The 20878-nt window shown below is 37.6% G+C and overlaps 1 protein-coding gene across 3 annotated transcripts in view; it reads left to right on the forward strand.

Moving 5' to 3' along the window:
* Positions 1–20878, forward strand: part of LOC126298421 (uncharacterized) — a 174619-nt gene that overhangs the window by 90027 nt on the left and 63714 nt on the right. For all 3 annotated transcript variants that reach the window (XM_049989751.1, XM_049989749.1, XM_049989750.1), the window contains exons 5-6: positions 10474–10589; positions 14811–15024. In XM_049989751.1, coding sequence (XP_049845708.1) covers positions 10474–10589; positions 14811–15024 — 330 coding nt within the window. The remainder of the gene's footprint in view (positions 1–10473; positions 10590–14810; positions 15025–20878) is intronic.

Genomic DNA, 20878 nt, shown 5'->3' on the forward strand with positions numbered 1-20878 from the left:
GTCCAGACACTCTGTGACCAAAATGGTACTGAAACAGAGGATGACAGACTAAAGGCCTAAATACTAAATGTCTTTTTCCAAAGCTGTTTCAAAGAGGAAGACTGCACTGTAGTTCCTTCACTAGATTGTCACACAGATGACAAAATGGTAGATATCGAAATAGACAACAGTGGGATAGAGAAACAATTCAAATTGCTCAAAAGAGGAAAGCCAATGGACCTGATGGGATACCAGCTCGATTTTACACAGAGTACACGAAGGAACTTGCCCCCCTTCTTGCAGCGGTGTACCGTAGGTCTCTAGAAGAGCGTAGCATTCCAAAGGATTGGAAAATGGCACAGGTCATCCCCGTTTTCAAGAAGGGACGTCGAACAGATGTGCAGAACTATAGACCTATATCTTTAACGTCGATCAGTTGTAGAATTTTGGAACATGTACTATGTTAGAGTGTAATGACTAGAAATCTACTCTGTAGGAATTAGCATGTGTTTCGAAAAAGACGGTTGTGTGAAACCCAGCTCGCGCTATTCGTCCATGAGACTCAGAGGGCTATAGACACGGGTTCACAGGTAGATGCCGTGTTTCTTGACTTCCGCAAGGCGTTCGATACAGTTCCCCACAGTCGTTTAATGAACAAAGTAAGAGCATATGGACTATCAGACGAATTGTGTGATTGGATTGAGGAGTTCCTAGATAACAGAACACAGCATGTCATTCTCAATGGAGAGAAGTCTTCCAAAGTTATAGTGGTTTCAGGTGTGCTGCAGGGGACTGTCATAGGACTGTTGCTATTCACAATATACAAAAATGACCTTGTGGATGACATCGGAAGTTCACTGAGGCTTTTTGCAGATGATGCTGTGGTGTATCGAGAGGTTGTAACAATGGAAAATTGTACTGAAATGCCGGAGGATCTGCAGCGAATTGATGCACGGTGCAGGGAATGGCAATTGAATCTCAATGTAGACAAGTGTAATGTGTTGCGAATACATAGAAAGATAGATCCCTTATCATTTAGCTACAAAATAGCAGGTCAGCAACTGGAAGCAGTTAATTCCATAAATTATCTGGGAGTACGCATTATTTAAAATGGAATGATCATATAATGTTGATCGTTGGTAAAGCAGATACCAGACTGAGATTCATTGAAAGAATCCTAAGGAAATGCAATCCAAAAACAAAGGAAGTAGGTTACAGTATGCTTGTTCGCCCACTGCTTGAATACTTCTCAGCAGTGTGGGATCTGTACCATTTAGGGTTGATAGAAGGGAGAGAGAAGATCCAACGGAGAGCAGCGCACTTCGTTACAGGATCATTTAGTAATCGCGAAAGTGTTACTCCAGTGCAAGACTCTGCAGGAGAGATGCTCAGTAGCTCAGTACGGGCTTCTGTTAAAGTTTCAAGAACATACCTTCATCGAAGAGTCAAGCAGTATATTGCTCCGTCCTACGTATATCCCGCGAAGAGACCATGAGGATAAAATCAGAGAGATTAGAGCCCACGCAGAAGCATACCGACAATCCTTCTTTCCATGAACAATACGAGACTGGAATAGAAGGGAGAACCAATAGAGGTACTCAGTGTACCCTCCGCTACATACCGTCAGGTGGCTTGCAGAGTATGGATGTAGATGTAGATGTAGACCTGACCTGTCCTGTCCTGTCCTGTGTGATGAGATAAACCCTACCCACCCTCCATCCCACCCCTGGGCAGTTGGTGTAGCTATGGTGCCTTGTTGAGAGCAGCTAGTATCTAATGGAATGTGTACATTAGTCCAACAAGTGCAGTGTGTTAAGGGTTTCTTATCCTTGATACTGGGCAATTACAAAAGAGCAGTTGGCCATGTTTTATGCTTCATCCGAAAGAATAGGTTTTATTTTTGACAGTGATGTTTTGACTGTATCTTATCAACCTGGGGCAGGTGTGGTGTTGGTGCTTCCAGCTTCATCCTACATGCCAAGCCCTGGGGGCTTGTCAACAGTGTCTGCCCCCATTTGCCTGCTAGTTTATTTTCATCACTCTAGTTTTATCTTGTTAACCATTCTGGTCTTGTAAATACTTATGCTTCCTTGCCTTTTACTTGAATCAACTTTCTCTCCATTAGTCATGAGGGATGTTTTTTTTTTTTAAAAAACAGCAATTTGTAGTTAGCTGGTAGTCAGACATCGTGGTCTCTCTCATTGTAGATGAACACTGAGAGATCCCATTGGTTCCCTGTACTTAAAGAATATCTAATTGTACATTCAATTCGTATCTGATGTAACTGCTCCAACATCAAGCATTGTTATAGCTCAAGTACCTTGTTTGTGCCAACACTGCATACAATGGCAATAACAAGATGATGGCCTTCACCATTAGGTGGAACACTACTCTTTTAGGGCCTTTTCTGTGAATGGACCACCTAATAACCTCTTTTGTTACCTTAATCTCCTCAGCCAATCAATACCTTAAATAAAATGAGAAAAATTTCCAGTTTCAGCCACTAATAGTAATATCACCCATAGTATTACGCCAAAGCAGTTTACATACAAAGCCACTCAGGTTTATAAACAGATTCCTTATTGATAAAGTAGACCCTCTCAAAATTGAATATAAAATGTTGGCTAGTGAAATAGCTGAAATGTAACAGTTCAGCTCTATGGAAGTATTTGTAGTAGGCTCAATATAAATGAATGCAAAACGACAATATATTGAAATTTGTATTTAAACTAGTATGAACACAGTTGATAGGTAGTTCTCAGATAGTGTAACTCAAAATCCCTTTGAGCAAAATGGAAAAATTCCTCTCGTAGTTGGCATTAGAGCTGCACCTTCTTTGATTGAAGTTAGCTGATAGGTATACCTGCTTACAAGAAGTCCCTCTAACAAAGGGCTCACCTTCAGAGGACATCATGTTTCCAAGTAGAGAAGGAATTAGTATCTTTCATCAAAATATAAGAGGTATTAGAGATAAAGTTAGTGAACTGCTTCTAGATATTGACTCTGAAATTATTGAGTTGAGTGAAACTAAAGTTCTAGTTGTTGTTGTTTATAGGTCCCATAACTTTTAACTTCAGAGCATTTCTGCTCAAGCTAGAGAGGGTTCTTGATTCACTTTGTAGGAAGTACCAGAAATTAGTTATATGTGGTGACAAATTTTGTAAAAAGGATGTTGGTGGATCTCATAAATGTATATTATCTGATCCAGACAGTGTTTTTTCCAACTAGGATACAGGGGAACAGTAGCAAAGCCATAGACAATATTTTTATTGATTCTTCAGTACTAGATTGGCATTCTGTTAGTAAAAGGGTGAATGGCCTTTCAGACCATGATGCACAAATTTTAACACTAAAAGGCTTTTGTACTCAAACAAATGTCACATATAATTTCAGACTATGTAGGAAAGTTAATCCAACCTTGTCAAGGAACAAGAGTGGCAGGATGCTTATAGTGCCGAAAACATGGATGACAAATATAATGCTTTCCTTAATACATTTCTCATGCTCTTTGAGAGTTGTTTTACATTAGAACATTCTAAATGGGGTATTAGCAGTAAAAGATATCCTAGGTGGCTGAGTAATGGGATAAGGATATCATGTAGAACAAAGTGGGAATTATATCAAAATGTTAGAAGTAATCACAATCAGTCTACAGTAGCCCATTACAGTACTGTAAGGTACTTAAAATGTTATGAAGGCAAAGAGTATGTGGTATGCAAAACAGAATAGCTAATTCACAGGATAAAATTAAAGCCATATCGTCAGTTGTGAAGGAAGTGTCGGGTCAGTGGCACAAGGTCAGTGGTATAAAGTCAGTTCATATTAAAAATATTTGAAATGTTGATAAATCATATATATGTACAGTATTTAACAATTATTTTCTAGGCATTGCTAGTGAATTAAATAAAAATTTAGTTTCTACAAGGAATTATATAACCCTCTTGGCAAATGCCTTTCCGAGACTGATGTCTGAAATACTCCTCTGTGATACAGACAAGGGAGAGATCGAGTCAATAATTGAATCATTGAAGACTAAAGACTCTCATGGATATGATGGAGTGCCTAGCAGAATATTAAAGTACTGGGCTGCACATGTTAACCCTTCATTTGTCCATATTTGTAGTTTTTCCTTTAGGAATGGTCAGTTTCCTTAATGATTAAAGTACTCAGTAGGAAAGCTACTTTATAAAAAGGAAGAAAGGGATAATTTTAGACTCAGTGTTCGCTAAAGTTACTGAAAAGGCTCTGTATGTAAGGATAATTTATCATTTTATATCATATGATTTGCCATCAAATGTACAGTTTGGCTTTAGATGTTGTTTAAAAACTCTTTTCTCTGTGAGGTACTCGATGGGTTAAACAAAAGGTTTTGAACACTAGGCATATCTTTTTATTTAACTTAGGCGTTTGATTGTGTTGATTGAACCATTATGGAATATGGGGAGTGGGGTGTGGTCAAATGGGGGTGCCCCAGGGATCAGTGTTGGGACCACTCATGTTCCTTATTTATATAAATGATGTGCCCTGTGGTATTATGAGTAACTCTAAAATATTTCTGTTTGCTGATGACAAGCTTGTTAGTAAAGGATATTGTGTGCAACATTGGCTTGATTTGAAATAGTGTAGTTCATGACGTAAGTTCATGGCTTTTAGAAAATAAACTAACGCTAAATCACAATAAGACTCAGTTTTACAGTTTATAACACACAATTCAACAACACCTGACTTTTTAATTTCACAGACTGGGCATATGATTAGTGAAACTGAACAGTTCAAATTTCTACGTGTTCAGATAGATAGTAAACTGCCATGCAAAGCCCACATTCAGGATCTTGTTCAAAGACTCAATGCTGCCATTTTTACTATTCGAATGGTATCTGAAGTCAATTATTGTTAGATATGAAAATTAGTCTACTTTGCTTATTTTCCTTCGCTTATGTCATGTGGTATTATGTTTTCTGTCATTTCTTGTTAACAGTATAATCTTATTCCCAAGAATAAGCAGCATTCACTCAGTTAATACTTGTCGGAATTCCTTAACTCTTGTGCAGGAAGGTGTGCAGTAGACTACTGTATCTATTTTCAATAAGCTGCCACAAGAATTCAAAAATCTTAGCAGAAACTCGCATGCTTTCAAATTGAAATGGAAGAGTTACCTCATGGGTTCAAGTGTTCAAATGTGTGTGAATTCATAAGGGACCAAACTGCAGAGTTAATCAGTCTCTAGACTTACACACTACTTAAACTAATTTATGACACACACACACACACACACACACACACACACACACACACACACACACACACAACCAGGAAGTACTTCAACCTCCAGCAGGAGGGGCCATGCAATCTGTGACATGGCGCCTCAAACCATGTGACCACTCCTCACAGGTCACTTCTTCTATTCTGTCAAGGAGTTGATTGAAAAATTAAGCTAATTTTTGTTGTATTTTTGACTGTGTTTAAGTAAACTTATGGCTTGACATTTTTGGGCTCATAAACATTTTATTTTTATATTTTATTACTTTTCTGTTGTAATTTCATGTACTGACACGTTTTGTGACCTTGGAGATTTGCTCCTCAATTTGGTCCTTCGGAACTTGACGTGTAAATAAAAAATAAATAAAAGCAACTTAGACATGGCACAGGGTACTGTTGATCATATGGCTACTTACCTTTCTGTACAATTTCAACAGATGTGACGTACATAATATAAAATAAAATTGCATCCCCCACTCTACAGTGCCTTTAAATAACCTAAAAAAAATCTGTTTGACATAGTTATGAAAAGAGGAAAAAAAGTTCAATAGCCTTTCAAAATATTGAAAGCTCAAACTCCGTAGTGCTCAGGAAAATACCGTCTGGGATGTAGATGATATTTCTGAGATAAAACTACAGAGTTATAGAGAAACTGTTAAATCAGCTTTTTTTAAATAATTTTGCCGCATTGTTCATTCAGGAGGATGTTGCACTGGCAGGAGCAATTCTTAAAGAACGGTGTGCATAGGCCTCATAGACTTTTGTGAGCATGACATTGAAATTACAAATAAATTACTGAAACATTGAAATGAACTGTGGAAATTAAAAGTACTGTTATTTCAATCACTTGATGGAGAAAACCTAGTAAACAGAGGTTGAAAATACAGCTTCAGTTGTAGATTTCTTTATTTTTACACGACCAGTTTCGGACAGTTATAAGCACATCTTCAGGTATCGTAGCTGTGCTGTGATCCCTGAGTGCCACGTGTACCAGGTGCTGTGTGCTGCCTGTTCCACACTCATAGGTGGGGATCACACCACAGCTACGATACCTGAAGATGCGGTTATAGCAGTCTGAAACCGGTCATGTGAAAATAAAGAAATTTACAACTGAAGTAGTATTTTCAACCTCTGCTATAATGCTCAGTTGCAGATGTTCTCCCAACAGGATTGTTTTTCGTAAACAGAGCACTTGCACATACACATATGACAGCATTGTTTTCTGGAAATCCTAGAGTGAGAATGAACTCTGACACATTTCTATGTGTGTATCAGAGGTGCATCACTGTAGACAGTAGCATAAAAAAGCATATTCAATATGCTGCTTCAAAGTATAATTTTTATGGGTCAAGACTCCAATCTTAAATTTTTACATATGCTAATTAAATTAAATATATTTGAATACATTTGAATTATATAAGAACTCTTAGATACATACAATCAGAGTTCCAATAATGTCAGAGTTACAGATAGGAATGCCCATGTCGGAATTATGTATTCTGAAGATACCACATTACATAAATTAAGGGAAAGGCAACCACTCACTTATAGCAGGTTGATGTGTGGAGCAGAGAAACATGTAAGTCTTGCTTTGCCCATGGGAGGGTGCATTTGGGTGTCGCTGTGGTTGTGTCTGTGAATGTGTGTACTATTTCAAGAAGAGGTGCTAGTGCTCAAAAGCTAGAGTGAATGCTGTTTTCTGTTACAGGTTTCTGCCCTCCATGCAGTGATCTGCTATAGGTGAGTGGTTGCCTTTCCCTTATTTTATGTATTGTTCGATCTAGTAATTTCCATTATTAAGATACTTCATGACACTTGGGTGGATGTACCACAATCTTGGACATATTTAAATCCTGAATGCCAGCATTTTGGCTAAAAATAAAGGCCTATATAACTGTTATGAGATGATCCACTATATTCTGAATTATTTTGGTTGAAACCCCTGTCCAATCACCCAGATACAGGTTTCCCATGGTCTCTGTAACTTACTTCTGGTAAGTAACACAATAATTTCATAAACAAGACACAGCTAATATCTTTCCCCATTATTGTCTGTCTAGCATGAAGTTCAGCTCCATCTGTAGTGGTATCTGTATTAATGAGACACTAAACTTTAATAAACTTGCAGTCTTCCCGAGTTTCCTGAGAGATTCTTACCTCAACTCTATTATTTTCTTTACTTAAAGTCCTTTTTTATAATACTAAGATCTTTACCATTAGGCAACCTGATTTTAGTAGCTTCCTTAATAGCACAGTCCTAATAATGCAAGCAGCAGCAGCTGCTTACCTGTCTTGCATTTCATACTGTGTCTTTCCATCAAACAATGCTCCGACAGATTTCTCCAGTTTAACCTAGTGTGGTGGTGATTCCACACACCTGTCCTGAACCATTCACTGTGTCCTATACAAGCATTCTCATAGTACCTGCAGTAGAACCTAGATAAAGAAAAACAATATCAAAACTGAGAAGTAGATCAAAGACAGGGTAGTAAATTTCAGATGGTGTACAAATTCCATCAAAGAAGATATTTACTTTTGGAGACAAAAGTCAAATAACACTCACTATACACTTAATGAAGTTGTTGTTGTTTGGTATACTAATAATGCTGCAAATAGGATGAAATGGTACAGCTTCTTTGTAACTTTTATGTATGCCATGTAATCTCAATGGAACATTGACTCTACACTGAAGTTACTTCAACATATTCTGAGTGAATGCATTTTCAGAAAGTAATAGCTTTTTGGTAGATCCTATCAGTGGAGGCAATCTACAACCTTTGGTAAGCTGGGTCATTAAATAAAAAACTGAATTTCATACATAATCATCACATAAAAGGAAAACTTTGGCTTTCCCCTTGTCTTCTGGTAAAATAACTAAATTTCATCTTTTCTAAAGGAATAGATTACTGTTGTTTGAGCCATGTCTGGTTTAGTGAGTTACACTCTGCCAAAAATTTTCTGCTTGGTCAAGAAGATGGATACTGCTTTAGCTACTTAACAGTTGAAGTAACTAACTGGAAGTCTTTTTAAAACAGAAGCAAAATTTGAAAAACTTTCATCAAAGCAACTACTTTAGAATTTCCAAAATCCTTGCTCATGACATTAATCATGGACAATAGATGTCTCAGGATGAAAAGTAGTAGTTCATGTCTTGAAAGTTGTATGGGCACCATATGTATGTGCCTATGGGGTACAGTCAATTCCAAGAAATTCTAGACAGTAACAGTGAAGGTTCTGAATACAAATAAAATAAATCATTGAATGGAACATCCCGTTGTCCATAAGTAAAATGAGAGTCCTCTCTCACGGGTACATGGCTCTTATTGTGATAAGTCGTCCTAGTCATAATTTTAACACTATTTATAAATTTTTCATTTTTGTTTCTTTGTGGAATTCCAAAGCCTGAGAAGCAGATGAGAGTTACAGAAAAGTTGCATGTCTTAAGACATTATGTTTGTGCCATATATGTTTAACATGTATATAAATGATCAGACTCTTCCTGAATGGATGCAAAATTTCATCTGTGATTACAATCATATTGTCACTGTGCAATGAAAAAAATTTAAGGCTGTAGAAGAGAGATTGTCTGCAGCCCTAAAGGCTCTCTTTACACGCTGGGAGATACTGAGTGAAACCAAATGCACTGAAAAAACCCACAGATGTTTTTAATTACAGGCAAGGACTTCAAAAAGGAGTTCAAACCTCTCCTGGGAGGGTAAAACACTGGAACACTGCACAACTCCAAAATAACTAGTTACATTGGTCCAAACATATTCTTTCATGAAGTACTGTCTGAACATAAAGCTTGCACTAGTTTTGTGCTACTATACAACTGAATAGGCATGACCTGTATGGTACAGATCTCAGATATTAAGATAGTAGATGTAGCTCTCAACAATACATATCACATCATTACAGCCTGTCAATATCCCACCCCTCTGGAGAAACAATATTGTCTACTGAAATTGGTCCTCTTGACATTTGACAAGAAGTGTCATAGAAGAATTACTTAAATGCATGCACTTTTGCTGAAGTTTGTTTGTTGCTCTGAGCATCCTCCATGTTGGAAGCTGACATTATCGATATCAGATTCATTATTTGATAAAACTCCAGGATGATGTCAGCTCCACATAGAATGAAGAGTATTCAAATGGAAACCACAATCCTGATAAATAAGGTTCTTTGTCATATTTCCACTGATTCCTAAATGATTGAGTACATAAAGTTTGAATTATGGGACACACTTTTCCTTTCATTGTAATTCATCAGGTGACCAATAAAACAGTGTTTAACAAGTGTAGATTTTCTGGCTTGCTGGAGAACAGTATACTGCTGGTGCTCCACCATGCACTCCAGATTTTGGCTGTAGACCCTAAGACCACTTTAACCTTGTGTTTTATTAATGCCCCATGCCTTATGTGAAATGGTAAAATACTTATGTTTACACACAATAAGTTTTCACACATAGTTCGCCCATTTTCAACAATTGTTTATCTGTCCAACAACCCAGCTTTTCAGCAGTCAACTGAATATCCACAAAAGCTAATCCATCCTCTCCTACCTTGCTTAAAAAATGACTAGGCTGCAAGCAGCAGCATCTATCAGAGGCACTGAAGAAGTGGACCAGGTTCTGCATTTGCTCTCATTTGAGCTACCTGTTCTAATAAAGATTGAGTCGGTTCCTTAGTAGTAACCCCATGAGACTGCCTCAATCATTTTAAAGATTTTGTCTGACAACTACAATAGGGTAAACACAAGGGCAGTTAATCTTAACAACACTGTAACAACTCTTGATACAAAACAATTTCTCCAACAGAGTGCTAGCCATATGTACTTTTTTCACTGGCTAGTGTGAAGCATGTTACAGACAATGAGTTCAAGGGGTATTATGATCTGGTAAATTACACTGTGTACACATGACAGAATGCAAGATACATTGAACTTGTACAGGTATGTGGGCCTTCTGAGTAGATTATCATGAGATGATGGTCACTCAAATCCTTCACTGAGAAAGAACCTTCCACTGAATCACGTGGGCCAATGGTTTCAAACTAGTGCACAATGATGAAAAACACTTAGAGATTATCCCTTCAAAACAATCAATAGCTTATTTTAAAACTGTTAGTAACACATATATCTGTGCCAAAATGTTGTCCTAGAACTTTGTTAACTTAGCAAGGATGTAAGTATATGGGCATTTTGCTGAAGTTTGTAGATTGATATAAAAATTTTCAGGTGTGGAATGCAACATCACTTAAGAAAGTCCAAGAAATGTGGTGTACATGTGCAGCCAGTAGTGGCTGTGTAATAGCAGCTCTTGAATGGCATCCAAGGGAGAACATTTTGGTGAGGTATGGTAGAAAAAAATAAAAAAAACTACTGTAAGCTTACTGACAAAATGGAAATAAAATTATTATTATTATTATTATTATTATTATTATTATTATTATTATTATTATTATATAACTTCAAGAAAATTAGTAGAAGGCCTAAAGCTCTTGTAAACATAGATATCTAACACTTTTTAATGTTAGACTACTAAATCAAGCATTGAAATACAGATATCTGACGACTTCTATGATTGTTTCTAAGTTCTGGCAAAAGTAAAGAGAAGTGATAAATGGAAAATAAGTAAAAATTTCAAAAATGGCTGAAATATAATTCATTTTCTTGCACTGAATTGAAACAAGATTAATATTTTTGTGAAGTAAAAACAAAATAACCCTAAATTCTACACTGAAGAGAGAAGGAAACTGGTATACCTGTCTAATATTGTGTAAGGCCCCTGCAAGCATGCAGAAATGCCACAACATGATGTGACATGGACTCCTCTAATGTCTGAAGTAGTGCTGCAGGGAATTCATACCATGAATCTTGTAGGGCTGTCCAGAAATCTGTAAGAGTACAAGGTAGTGATCTCTTCTGAACAGCATGTTGCGGGCATCACAAATTGCTCAATAATATTCATATCTGGGGAGTTTGGTCACCAGTGGAAATGTTTAAACTCAGAAGAGTGTTACTGGAACCACTCTGTAGCAATTCTGGTCCTATGATTTGTCACATTGGCCTGCTGGAATTGCCCAACGTTTAGATATCTCTGTATTTGAATACGCATGCCCATACCAGTTTCTTTGGCATTTCAGTGCACAACAAGTACTTTTTTGAGTATTACACAGCAAAAAACTTATTTCAGTGATTTTATAAACGTTTTGAAACTAAAAGCCTTAAGACACCTGTATGTCCTCTTCGAACACAGTAGCTGTTTAGTTTTGTCAGCTTCTAGCATCAGTCAAGCAAGTATCATTAAACAAAACAAAACAGTTTTCATGTATCAAACTTAAGAGTGGGGCCTCACTGAAGAGTGTTCATCTAATTTCAAATACAACTTTCTGTATCATGACAATCTGTATTACAAGAAACTACAGCAGAATTAATTTAACTTACTGTCACATAACATAGAATTTATTTGAATGCAGTTTTCACACTTGCACAATGTAACTATTCTCTCATCTCTGTGAAACCTTTAGTACTGAATATTATCAGTAGAGATTAGTACCATCAGGTGAAACGTTTTCATATCCCAGTCCCTGAGTAGACTGAAATTAGATAAGAGTTCAGACTTTTTGCATCAATTAGCATATTAGTAAAATTCTTCTAGCAGTTGCAATGATCTCTTGTTATCTGTGACATAGTTGAGTTTTTTTAGGTACTTCAGATAGTTTACCATAGCCCTGTCTTTATCTAGACATAACACAGCTGCCTACTTCTGGATATTCCATTATTAATTAAAACATAGACTGCAACTGGCTGTTACACAAAATTCAAATTCATCACACCAAAAAGACCACCAAAGTTCTAGAGCAAACTGAAGGAATGCCTAATACAAAAGTCATTCTATTCAGTTAGTGAATTTTTTAGTGCATAGGAGCAAGTTTTTACTATACCAATGAGTTAACCATTCAATGTAAGCATAAATGTAAACTATTTGTTGCTGTAGTGTTATGTTGTTGCTCAAAACACTACTGGCCATTAAAATTGCTACACCATGAAGAAATGCAGATGATAAATGGGTATTCATTGGACAAATATATTATACTACAACTGACACGTGATTACATTGTCACGCAAATCAGTAACCAGAACAACCACCTCTGGCCATAATGGCCTTGATACGCTTGGGCATTGAGTCACAGAGCTTGGCTGGAGTGTACAGGTACACCTGCCCGTGCAGTTTCAACACGATACCACAGTTCGCCAAGAGTAGTGACTGGCGTATTGTGACGAGCCAGTTGCTTGGCCACCATTGATCAGACGTTTTCAATTGGTGAGAGATGTGGAGAATGTGCTGGCCAGGGCAGCAGTCAAAAATTTTCTGTATCCAGAAAGGCCTGTACAGGACTTGCAAACATGCGGTTGTGCATTATGCTGCTGAAATGTAGGGTTTCGCAGGGATCGAATGAAGGGTAGAGCCACGGGTCGTAACACATCTGAAATGTAACGTCCACTGTTCAAAGTGCCGGCAATGCAAACAAGAGGTGACAGATGTGTAACCAATGGCACCCCATACCATCACGCTGAGTGATAGCCAGTATGGCGATGACAAATACATGCTTCAAATGTGCGTTATCCGCGATGTCGCAAAACATGGATGCAACCATCGTGATGCTGTAAACAGAACCTGAATTCAGCCGAAAAAATGACGTTTTGCCATTTGTGCACCCAAGTTCACCATTGAGTTCACCATCGCAGGTGCTCCTGTCTGTGATGCAATGTCAAGGGTAACCACAGCCATGGTCTCCAAGCTGATATTCCATGCTTCTGCAAACATCATCAAATTGTTTGTGCAGATGGTTGTCGTCTTGCAAACATCCCCATCTGCTGACTCAGGGATCAAAACATGGCTGCACGATGCATTACAGCCATGCGGATAAGATGCCTGTCATCCCGACTGCTAGTGATAAAAAGCCGTTGGGATTCAGCACAGCATTCCATATTACCATCCTGGATCCACCGATTCCATATTCTGCCAACGGTCATTAGATCTTGACCAACGCAAGCAACAATGTTGCGATATGATAAACCACAATTGTGGTAGGCTACAATTTTACCTTTATCAAAGTCGGAAACATGATGGTATGCATTTCCGCTCCTTACATGAGGCATCACAACAGTGTTTCACCAGGCAACTGCTGTTTGTGTACGAGAAATCGGTTGGAACCTTTCCTCATGTCAGCACATTGTAGGTGTCGTCACCGGTGCCAACCTTGTGTGGACGCTCTGAAAAGCTAATCATTTGCATATCGCAGCATCTTCTTCCTATCAGTTAAATTTCGCATCTGCAACACATCATGTTCATGGTGTAGCAATTTTAATGGCCAGTAGTGTACTATGATGATGTTAATTTGAATGTGTACACATAAGTGTTAATTCTGATGAGTGTAATACATTTTTATTCCTTCTAGTGTTCCATGTTGTTGCTGTCAGTGTTGTTTTGAATTAACCATACTGTGTGCTGCTTTATTGTTATCATTGTAAAATTAGTGATGCATTCCATGTTTTTGCAACTCCATTGCTATCAGGATCAATGGAACTCGCAATAAAATAAAATAAAATAAAATAAAGGAAAGAAACTAACCTCATGTCTGCTCTGTGTTAGAAGAAATCGTAAACTTTGATAGTACAAAATAAAAATCAATGATGACATTGCATTTAACAGTGTCACAATGAATCTATCTTAAAACCAAACAGAAAAATAAATACAAATCAGAAATCCATATCTTGTAGGACTTAACTCCCCCATCCATGTTTTGGATGGACTTGACCCATTTTTCTCAGTGTAGACCATATTTGTATGTGGCTAACTTGACACAACTGAAAGTATTTCTGATGAACTACATGATGCCAGTAATACATTTTCATCAAATTTGGACTTGACTCCTTTCTTTCCATGTAGTCTTCACTTGCAGATGGTGGCTTATTACACATTGTGAAATGAATTTAGTCTGCAACATATTCATTTTCATGGTGGACCAAGAGTAGCACTGTTAAAATGTTTTGATTGTAAAGAAACTGCCATATATTCCAGAATAGTATGTTAGACAAACCATAAAATTCAGTTCTAGGTAGCTGTTCTCTAAATGCAACAAATAGTTGAACTTAATGTCAAATTTTAAACTGCTATAAAACTCCATTCTTAATCTAGTTTATGCTTGTAAAGTATCACATGAATCATGTATTTTCTAGAATCTATAAAATTTATTGTGATATTGTTGTAGTTGAAAGAAAATTACTATATAAGGAACATTTGAGGCATTACTGAATCAGTAAATAAATGGCTACCAGTACTATAGTCATTTATGGATTAATTTCTGCAGGAAACTTCAAGGTTGTGTTTGTTTAATGTTCTAGAAATATCTGTATGTTCTTACTCCAATTACATATTCAAGTGTATTTCATACAAGTATATTCCAGAAACAGACTTTGTGAATACAATTACTTTTTATCAATCTGAAAAGGTATATGATGGTAAACTGCTATAGTATACAAGTTGACTTAATTCTGCTTTCTTCCAGTGGATGCTCAAAAGGAATTATTGAAGTATGTACTGTACCAGGGGTCTTAATTACTGTCTCATTTCTCAACCACATGCTGCCTAGTATTAACACGATGAACTTTTCATGTGATGGTAATAGGATTGCTATTTCAAGCTTCAATGGAAGATTAAAAATTGCAAGATGGCCTCATGATAATGATGTTCTAGAGATTCCAAACATATCTACATGTCGGGTAATGTAAAAAAAAGTCTAATATTAAAAATAAGTTTTTTTTAAAAAATTGAACTTTAACACCACTACCATTGACACATTCAAAACACTACTGACATAAAGAATTTCTTTTAGAATTATAAAATACTTGAGAACATAAAATAGTTAAATTGGAAAATACATTTATTTATTTAGCATATGGCATTACACATGAACAGCGATTAACAATTTTGGTTTACATAGTTTCACAAAATTTTACAAAAATATATTAATTTCATAATTTGAAAAATAAGTCTATAAATTAATATCTAATTTATCAATCCATTTAAGGGCTGCCTCTGTCACTTCAAAGAAATCTACAAAGTTCCCATGTTAGGCTCTTCTATTACAGCTTGTTACAATGTGATGGATCATCTGGTGTTAATTTCCACAGCCACACTGAGAAGGTGAAGCCCTTCCCCATTGGTAGAGTTTTTCAGCACAGATGCAGTGGCCTGTGTGGATCTGATTGTTTTCCAGTCACTTCACTTTAGTTCCATACTGGCTGGTCTTGTCAGGGCTGTGGAGGGTCTGATGTTCCTCATGGGCAATAGTGTTCCACATTTCTGTCCACTTTTTGTTGTTACTGAAAGTAGCTGCCTGTAGAAATTCTGCCAGGACAGATGGCTGCCTAGATTTTAATCAGTTCATTCAGAGTGCAGGAACATCATAGTGCATTGGAAGCTTAGGGATTTTAAGTAATTTTTGGTATTCCTTGAGGAGGGCATTCTGTCTTTGGAGGTCTGGTGGCCAATTTTGCTTAGAGGTGGTCACCAGTATGGAGGAGTAGATTTGATGCAGCCTGTTATTGTCCTCATTGCTGCATTTAGCACCATGTCAATTTTTCTCACATGTGTGCTATTGAGCCACACTGTGGCACAGTATTTGGCAACAGACTAGACCAGCCCTAAGGCAGTGCATCACCCCCCCCCCCCTCACCCCCCCCCCCCCCCCCCTCCATGAGGTACCACTCAGCATCTGTATGATGATATTGCGTGATCTCAGATTTGCTGTGGTGTTTTCTAACTGCTTCCTGTAAGAGAGGGTTCTATCAAGAGTCACTCCTAGATATTTTGGAAAGTCTTGGTGATGATGGACCTGACAATTAAAAGTGACATTCAACTTTGCATTAGCCATTCTGTTGTTAAGGTGAAAGCAGCTGACTTCTGTGTTTGTTGGATTTGGTATAAGTCTCCAGTTTTTGAAGTATTCATCTATTGTACTTAGATCTGCCGATAAGATTTCCTCACCAGCTTCAGAAGTTACAGATTACTACTTAGAATAGCAATATTTAAATAAGTTACATCACAAATTGTAACAACAATAAATTCTCAGCTCTTGTAGTGCTGAACAATTTAACTTGGATGAGAGCCAGGCCCACAGCCTGTATGTAATTATTATTGAATGTAGTTATTCCACTTATGGCTGTTGAAATTATTTTTTGCAATAAATTGTTAACTTAACTTTGATGGAAAATAGAGACAGCAATTTATGTATATGCATGCACTGATGAACAACTGAATTAGATGCACCAACCTAGTAACATGTAGCACCCCACTTCATCCTGATAATGTTGATAATACACTGACAGAAACTCTGAGGTAGTACAGAAATTGAGAAATCTTCATCCATGACTACTTAATTACTATCCACATGTATGGGTGCTCGCATTTGTGAAGCATACAAGTTGTTCAGAAACTCATCACTGGCAAAAATAGTTTGTAATTACGATGGACTTGATCTCTTGAAAGATACGCACGTTGAAACATATCTATGATCAAGGTACATAAGTAACAAAGATGACTGCAGAACTCCAATGATTACAAAACAAGCAGAAATTATTACATGCTCAGTATAATCTCAAGCAATGAAAATATTGTGACAAAAATTTATTTACATAACAGATCAAGCTCTAGAAAAATAATTAAAATTATGTACCTCCTTAACTTCTAAATGGAATAATGACTGATGTTGTACTGTCACATTGTATGATCTACTCAAAATCTCACAAATTCTTTGCATTTGTTAAGTCTGTCAGTGGCACAAAAACTGGAATAGAGGCACTTGGTAAGTTGAGAATTGGAACACCCTATAAACATGAAATCTGAAGTTAAGTCTCTTAAACTTGCAGGTCCTACATTTGTAGCCTCCTGATTACAACACAGCATAAAGTTATGTAAGGAATCTGATTAGTTCCCAGCTTCTTACTCCTTACTCTTTACTTCTCACTTCTTAAGGATTTCAAGTGACAGATCAACATAAAGTTACGCAAATTCAGATGATTTGAAGAGGATACATGTCGTCATATTCATTAATGTATGCTATCCAACAATTATTATTCCCAGGAAGTGGATAATAGGAGGAGGAGAGGGAACGTGTGAAGTCTTAAAGACTACACAACCCCCACCCCCTTTACTTCACCATCCACCATTATTTTACAGTAGCAGTGACACAACTGCAGCAAAACATGTTGACATATTATATGAGTGAAAGTTGATTTAATGAAGACGTTTATTGAGCTAATTTCATATTTCTCATCCACTTAAGGTGGTACAGGTTAAAGAGGAAATCAGAATAATTTTTCTCCCTCCCTGTAAACATACTGAATGATGTAAGAAAAGCAGCCTGTGGGTGATATGGGTAAGGAGGTGATTTTGCCCACATTATTCAATTTGTTGCACAAGTCACAATGTGAAAATTAACTTAAAGCATTCGTTTCCCAGTTTGGGCACCAACAGAGCTGTGCTATTCATAGGTTACTTGCCTTTTTTCCGGTATGTCCTGGGAGTGGGCTTTCAAGATATTCTTTTAAAACTTGTTCAAATTGTACTTCAGGCACAACTATGTGGTTTCCTTTAATGGAAATCTTGCTCAGTATCCCATCAACTACTTTGAATTTAGGATCATTTTTCCATGACTGACACTGTATGTCAGCTTCTTGGACATTTATTGGTTCCTCTCCCTAGTTGATGGTGAAATGTATTCTGACCTTCATGCTAGTTCCAAATGCACTGCTTTGTAACTTCCTGTGTTGGTGGACTACCTTTAGCTGAAACTCACTTAACCACAAAGATTTTCTAGTTAATTTAGTACTGGGATCTCTCAGGTTGAGTAGTCATTCAATGCAGAGTGATCCATCACTACAGTGGATTCTTGGCCCTCTAAAAAAGCTCTGCTTTTGGTTTGTGCCATAGACAAGTGCATATAACTTATTTTCTGTTGTTGAATAGTTGCACTTAACCTTGTTCAAGAGATGAAAAGCAAGTGAAATTAGATGCTCTTCTCCATTAACTTCCTGCAAAAGAAATATGCTGAAAGTGAAATGGCTAGCATCAGTTGCTAGGATGAAGGGTTTTGAGAAATCTGGATAAGCCACTATGACAGCTGTTGTCAAAGCTATTTTCAGAGCTTCCATTTCTTGTGAACATTTGGAATTCCAATTAAAAACTGCTCCTTTTTTCAGTATTGTCACTATATCAGCATACCCCTGAATGTATCATCAGTATAAATTCACAGGAAATGTTGCTGGCACACCCCAAAGACTGAAAGGAAGATGGTTACACTTGTATGCACTCTAGGCTTAATAAATGATTATTTCACCCAATGGTCTGAATGTACAGTCAATTTATTGTACCTGCTGCTGGTTAGTTCACAAATAGAGAAGATTTTGCTTGCATCAAGATAATCCAAAGTGTGTACAAGATCCAGTAATGGAAAAACATCTGGTAACATTACACCAGTAATCAGCACAAAATCTGTATGTCTATTACCCTATAGGTGAAGTTCTTCTTCAAAATTATGATGGGTGGTGATGAGAATGGATCTGATGTTTCTCTAGGTTCAATGACCCCCAGCTTCCAGTTGGTCTTTAATAATATCATTGACTAAGGAGCGATGGGTGCTGCTGTTCTTGTGTGTAACCCATGTTGAACTGATAGAATTGCTGCAAGATTATTCCAATTACAAGAAAAGATCAGTGTAGCTCAGTAGCACTGGTGAAATTATTACCTGATCCTCTGGCAATAAGGGGTATGGTTTAGTAACTAGCTCTTGTTCGATTGATCCATGTGCTTCATCAGTTGCCTCTTTAAGAGTGACATTTGGGGGACAAGCAGATCTTCCAAACTGTCTTCTATGTAGATCACAGTAACTACCTACCTCTTCTTGGGGGCAGCAGCAGTGGTGGCCTTTCCATTCCTTCTCTCGTTTAACATATCCATTGCATTCCTTTCTCTAAAATTTCTTACTGTGTAGCCTCTCCCTCCACAAATGAAACATCAAATCGCCTTCTTGTGAGCATTTGTAGCCTGTTGCATGTTTTCATGGTAACTGGTTCCTGTGCAAGATTAGAACACATGACAATCTGGTTTGTGGACCATTTGAGGTCTCTGTGGCTCTTTCACAGATCAAACTGTCATTTGCACAGCTTCTTCAAATGCCTCATAATGTGTTAATCTGACTGCACAATTGACTTTGCACTGTAGCCTCTTCAAAAAGTCTCTAATGGCATTTGTCCTGCTTCAAACAATTTTGCTTCATGGTATAATTGTTCTCACTGATTTCATATATGTTAGCATTAACTTTCCTAATGCAAGCACAAAATTCTCAATAAATTCTCCATCTACCATATGCAGACTGTGGAGATGTTCACTGTACAATCTTGCCTTGTTCTTCCTCTTGTGCCATTGCACCAGTGTCCATTTAGAAATGTTGTAAGTAGGCACTGCACATGGTATCATCAGTAACAAAATGGAGTGCATAATCTTGGATTCATTTTGCCATGGTTAATTTATCCCGATCACTCTAGGATCCTAAAGTTGCTGCATTTTCCAGTTTTCTGACAACTGTCTCATACACAACATAGAAGCCCAATATGGATGCCCGGTGGCTGACAACAGTTACAATGCAGCCAGTAGAAAGACTCACATCTATTCAATGTGGATAGCTGACTTGCGCAGTCGATGACCCAGAAGAGTGGACTCAGTGGGTACAGAAATGTGTGTTCCATGCTAGAGGGTGAATGATCGCTTGCCTACTTCCTTGTTCCCTTACAGTGTGGTTGTAATCAGTTCCATTTTATCCCAGTAGGAAATGTTTCAGAACTCCCAACATGTGAGGCTGCTGCAGTCTGGGGTGCTATTGATGCTCATGGCAATGATCTAAGACAATTGGCACCATCTGACCCATATGTGTCTTATCACATTGGCATTGTTTCTGATATACCCCAAATTTTTGTATTCTGAGGTCATCTTTGACACTACGAAACACTGCCTATGTTTGAGGTGGCGGAGAGATTGTCTTCACTTGATGTTTCCTGGAATTCATCTTATCATTCCATATGAGGCCCCACAAAAGTAATAAATACAATGGCTGCATCCTCCTGAGGTTCCTCTTCCATTTCCACCAGTTGTACAGTGAGTGTAGGATATAGAGCTCTGTTAATTTGTCACTTGTTGTAGCCATTCTTTGGAAATGCTGTCCTGAGAGGTTTATGTTCTTGATAGAGACTTTGTCAGAGAGGGTGCAAGGCCTTTTTTTATTGATGGCATACTCAAAATATTGGCAGCTATGGCTTGCACCCTTTCTGAAAATTATAGTCTTAACCAAGTACTTGACCATGATAAAACAGTGTTCCAGAAGAATGTCTACTGGGAGTGGCAAATTCGGAGATCCCTATGTCCTACACCAACTGCACAACTGGCAGAAACAGTAGAGGAAACTTCGAAGGCTGCAGACATTGCATTTATTCTTTTTTGTTGTGCGCTATCCAGAGATAGAATGAAGTCTCTGGAAACAAGACAGTCTTCTGCCCACTAGTTAAAACACTGACACTGCTT

The sequence above is a fragment of the Schistocerca gregaria genome, chromosome X, assembly GCF_023897955.1.
Source record: "Schistocerca gregaria isolate iqSchGreg1 chromosome X, iqSchGreg1.2, whole genome shotgun sequence".
NCBI classification, from domain to species: domain Eukaryota; kingdom Metazoa; phylum Arthropoda; class Insecta; order Orthoptera; family Acrididae; genus Schistocerca; species Schistocerca gregaria.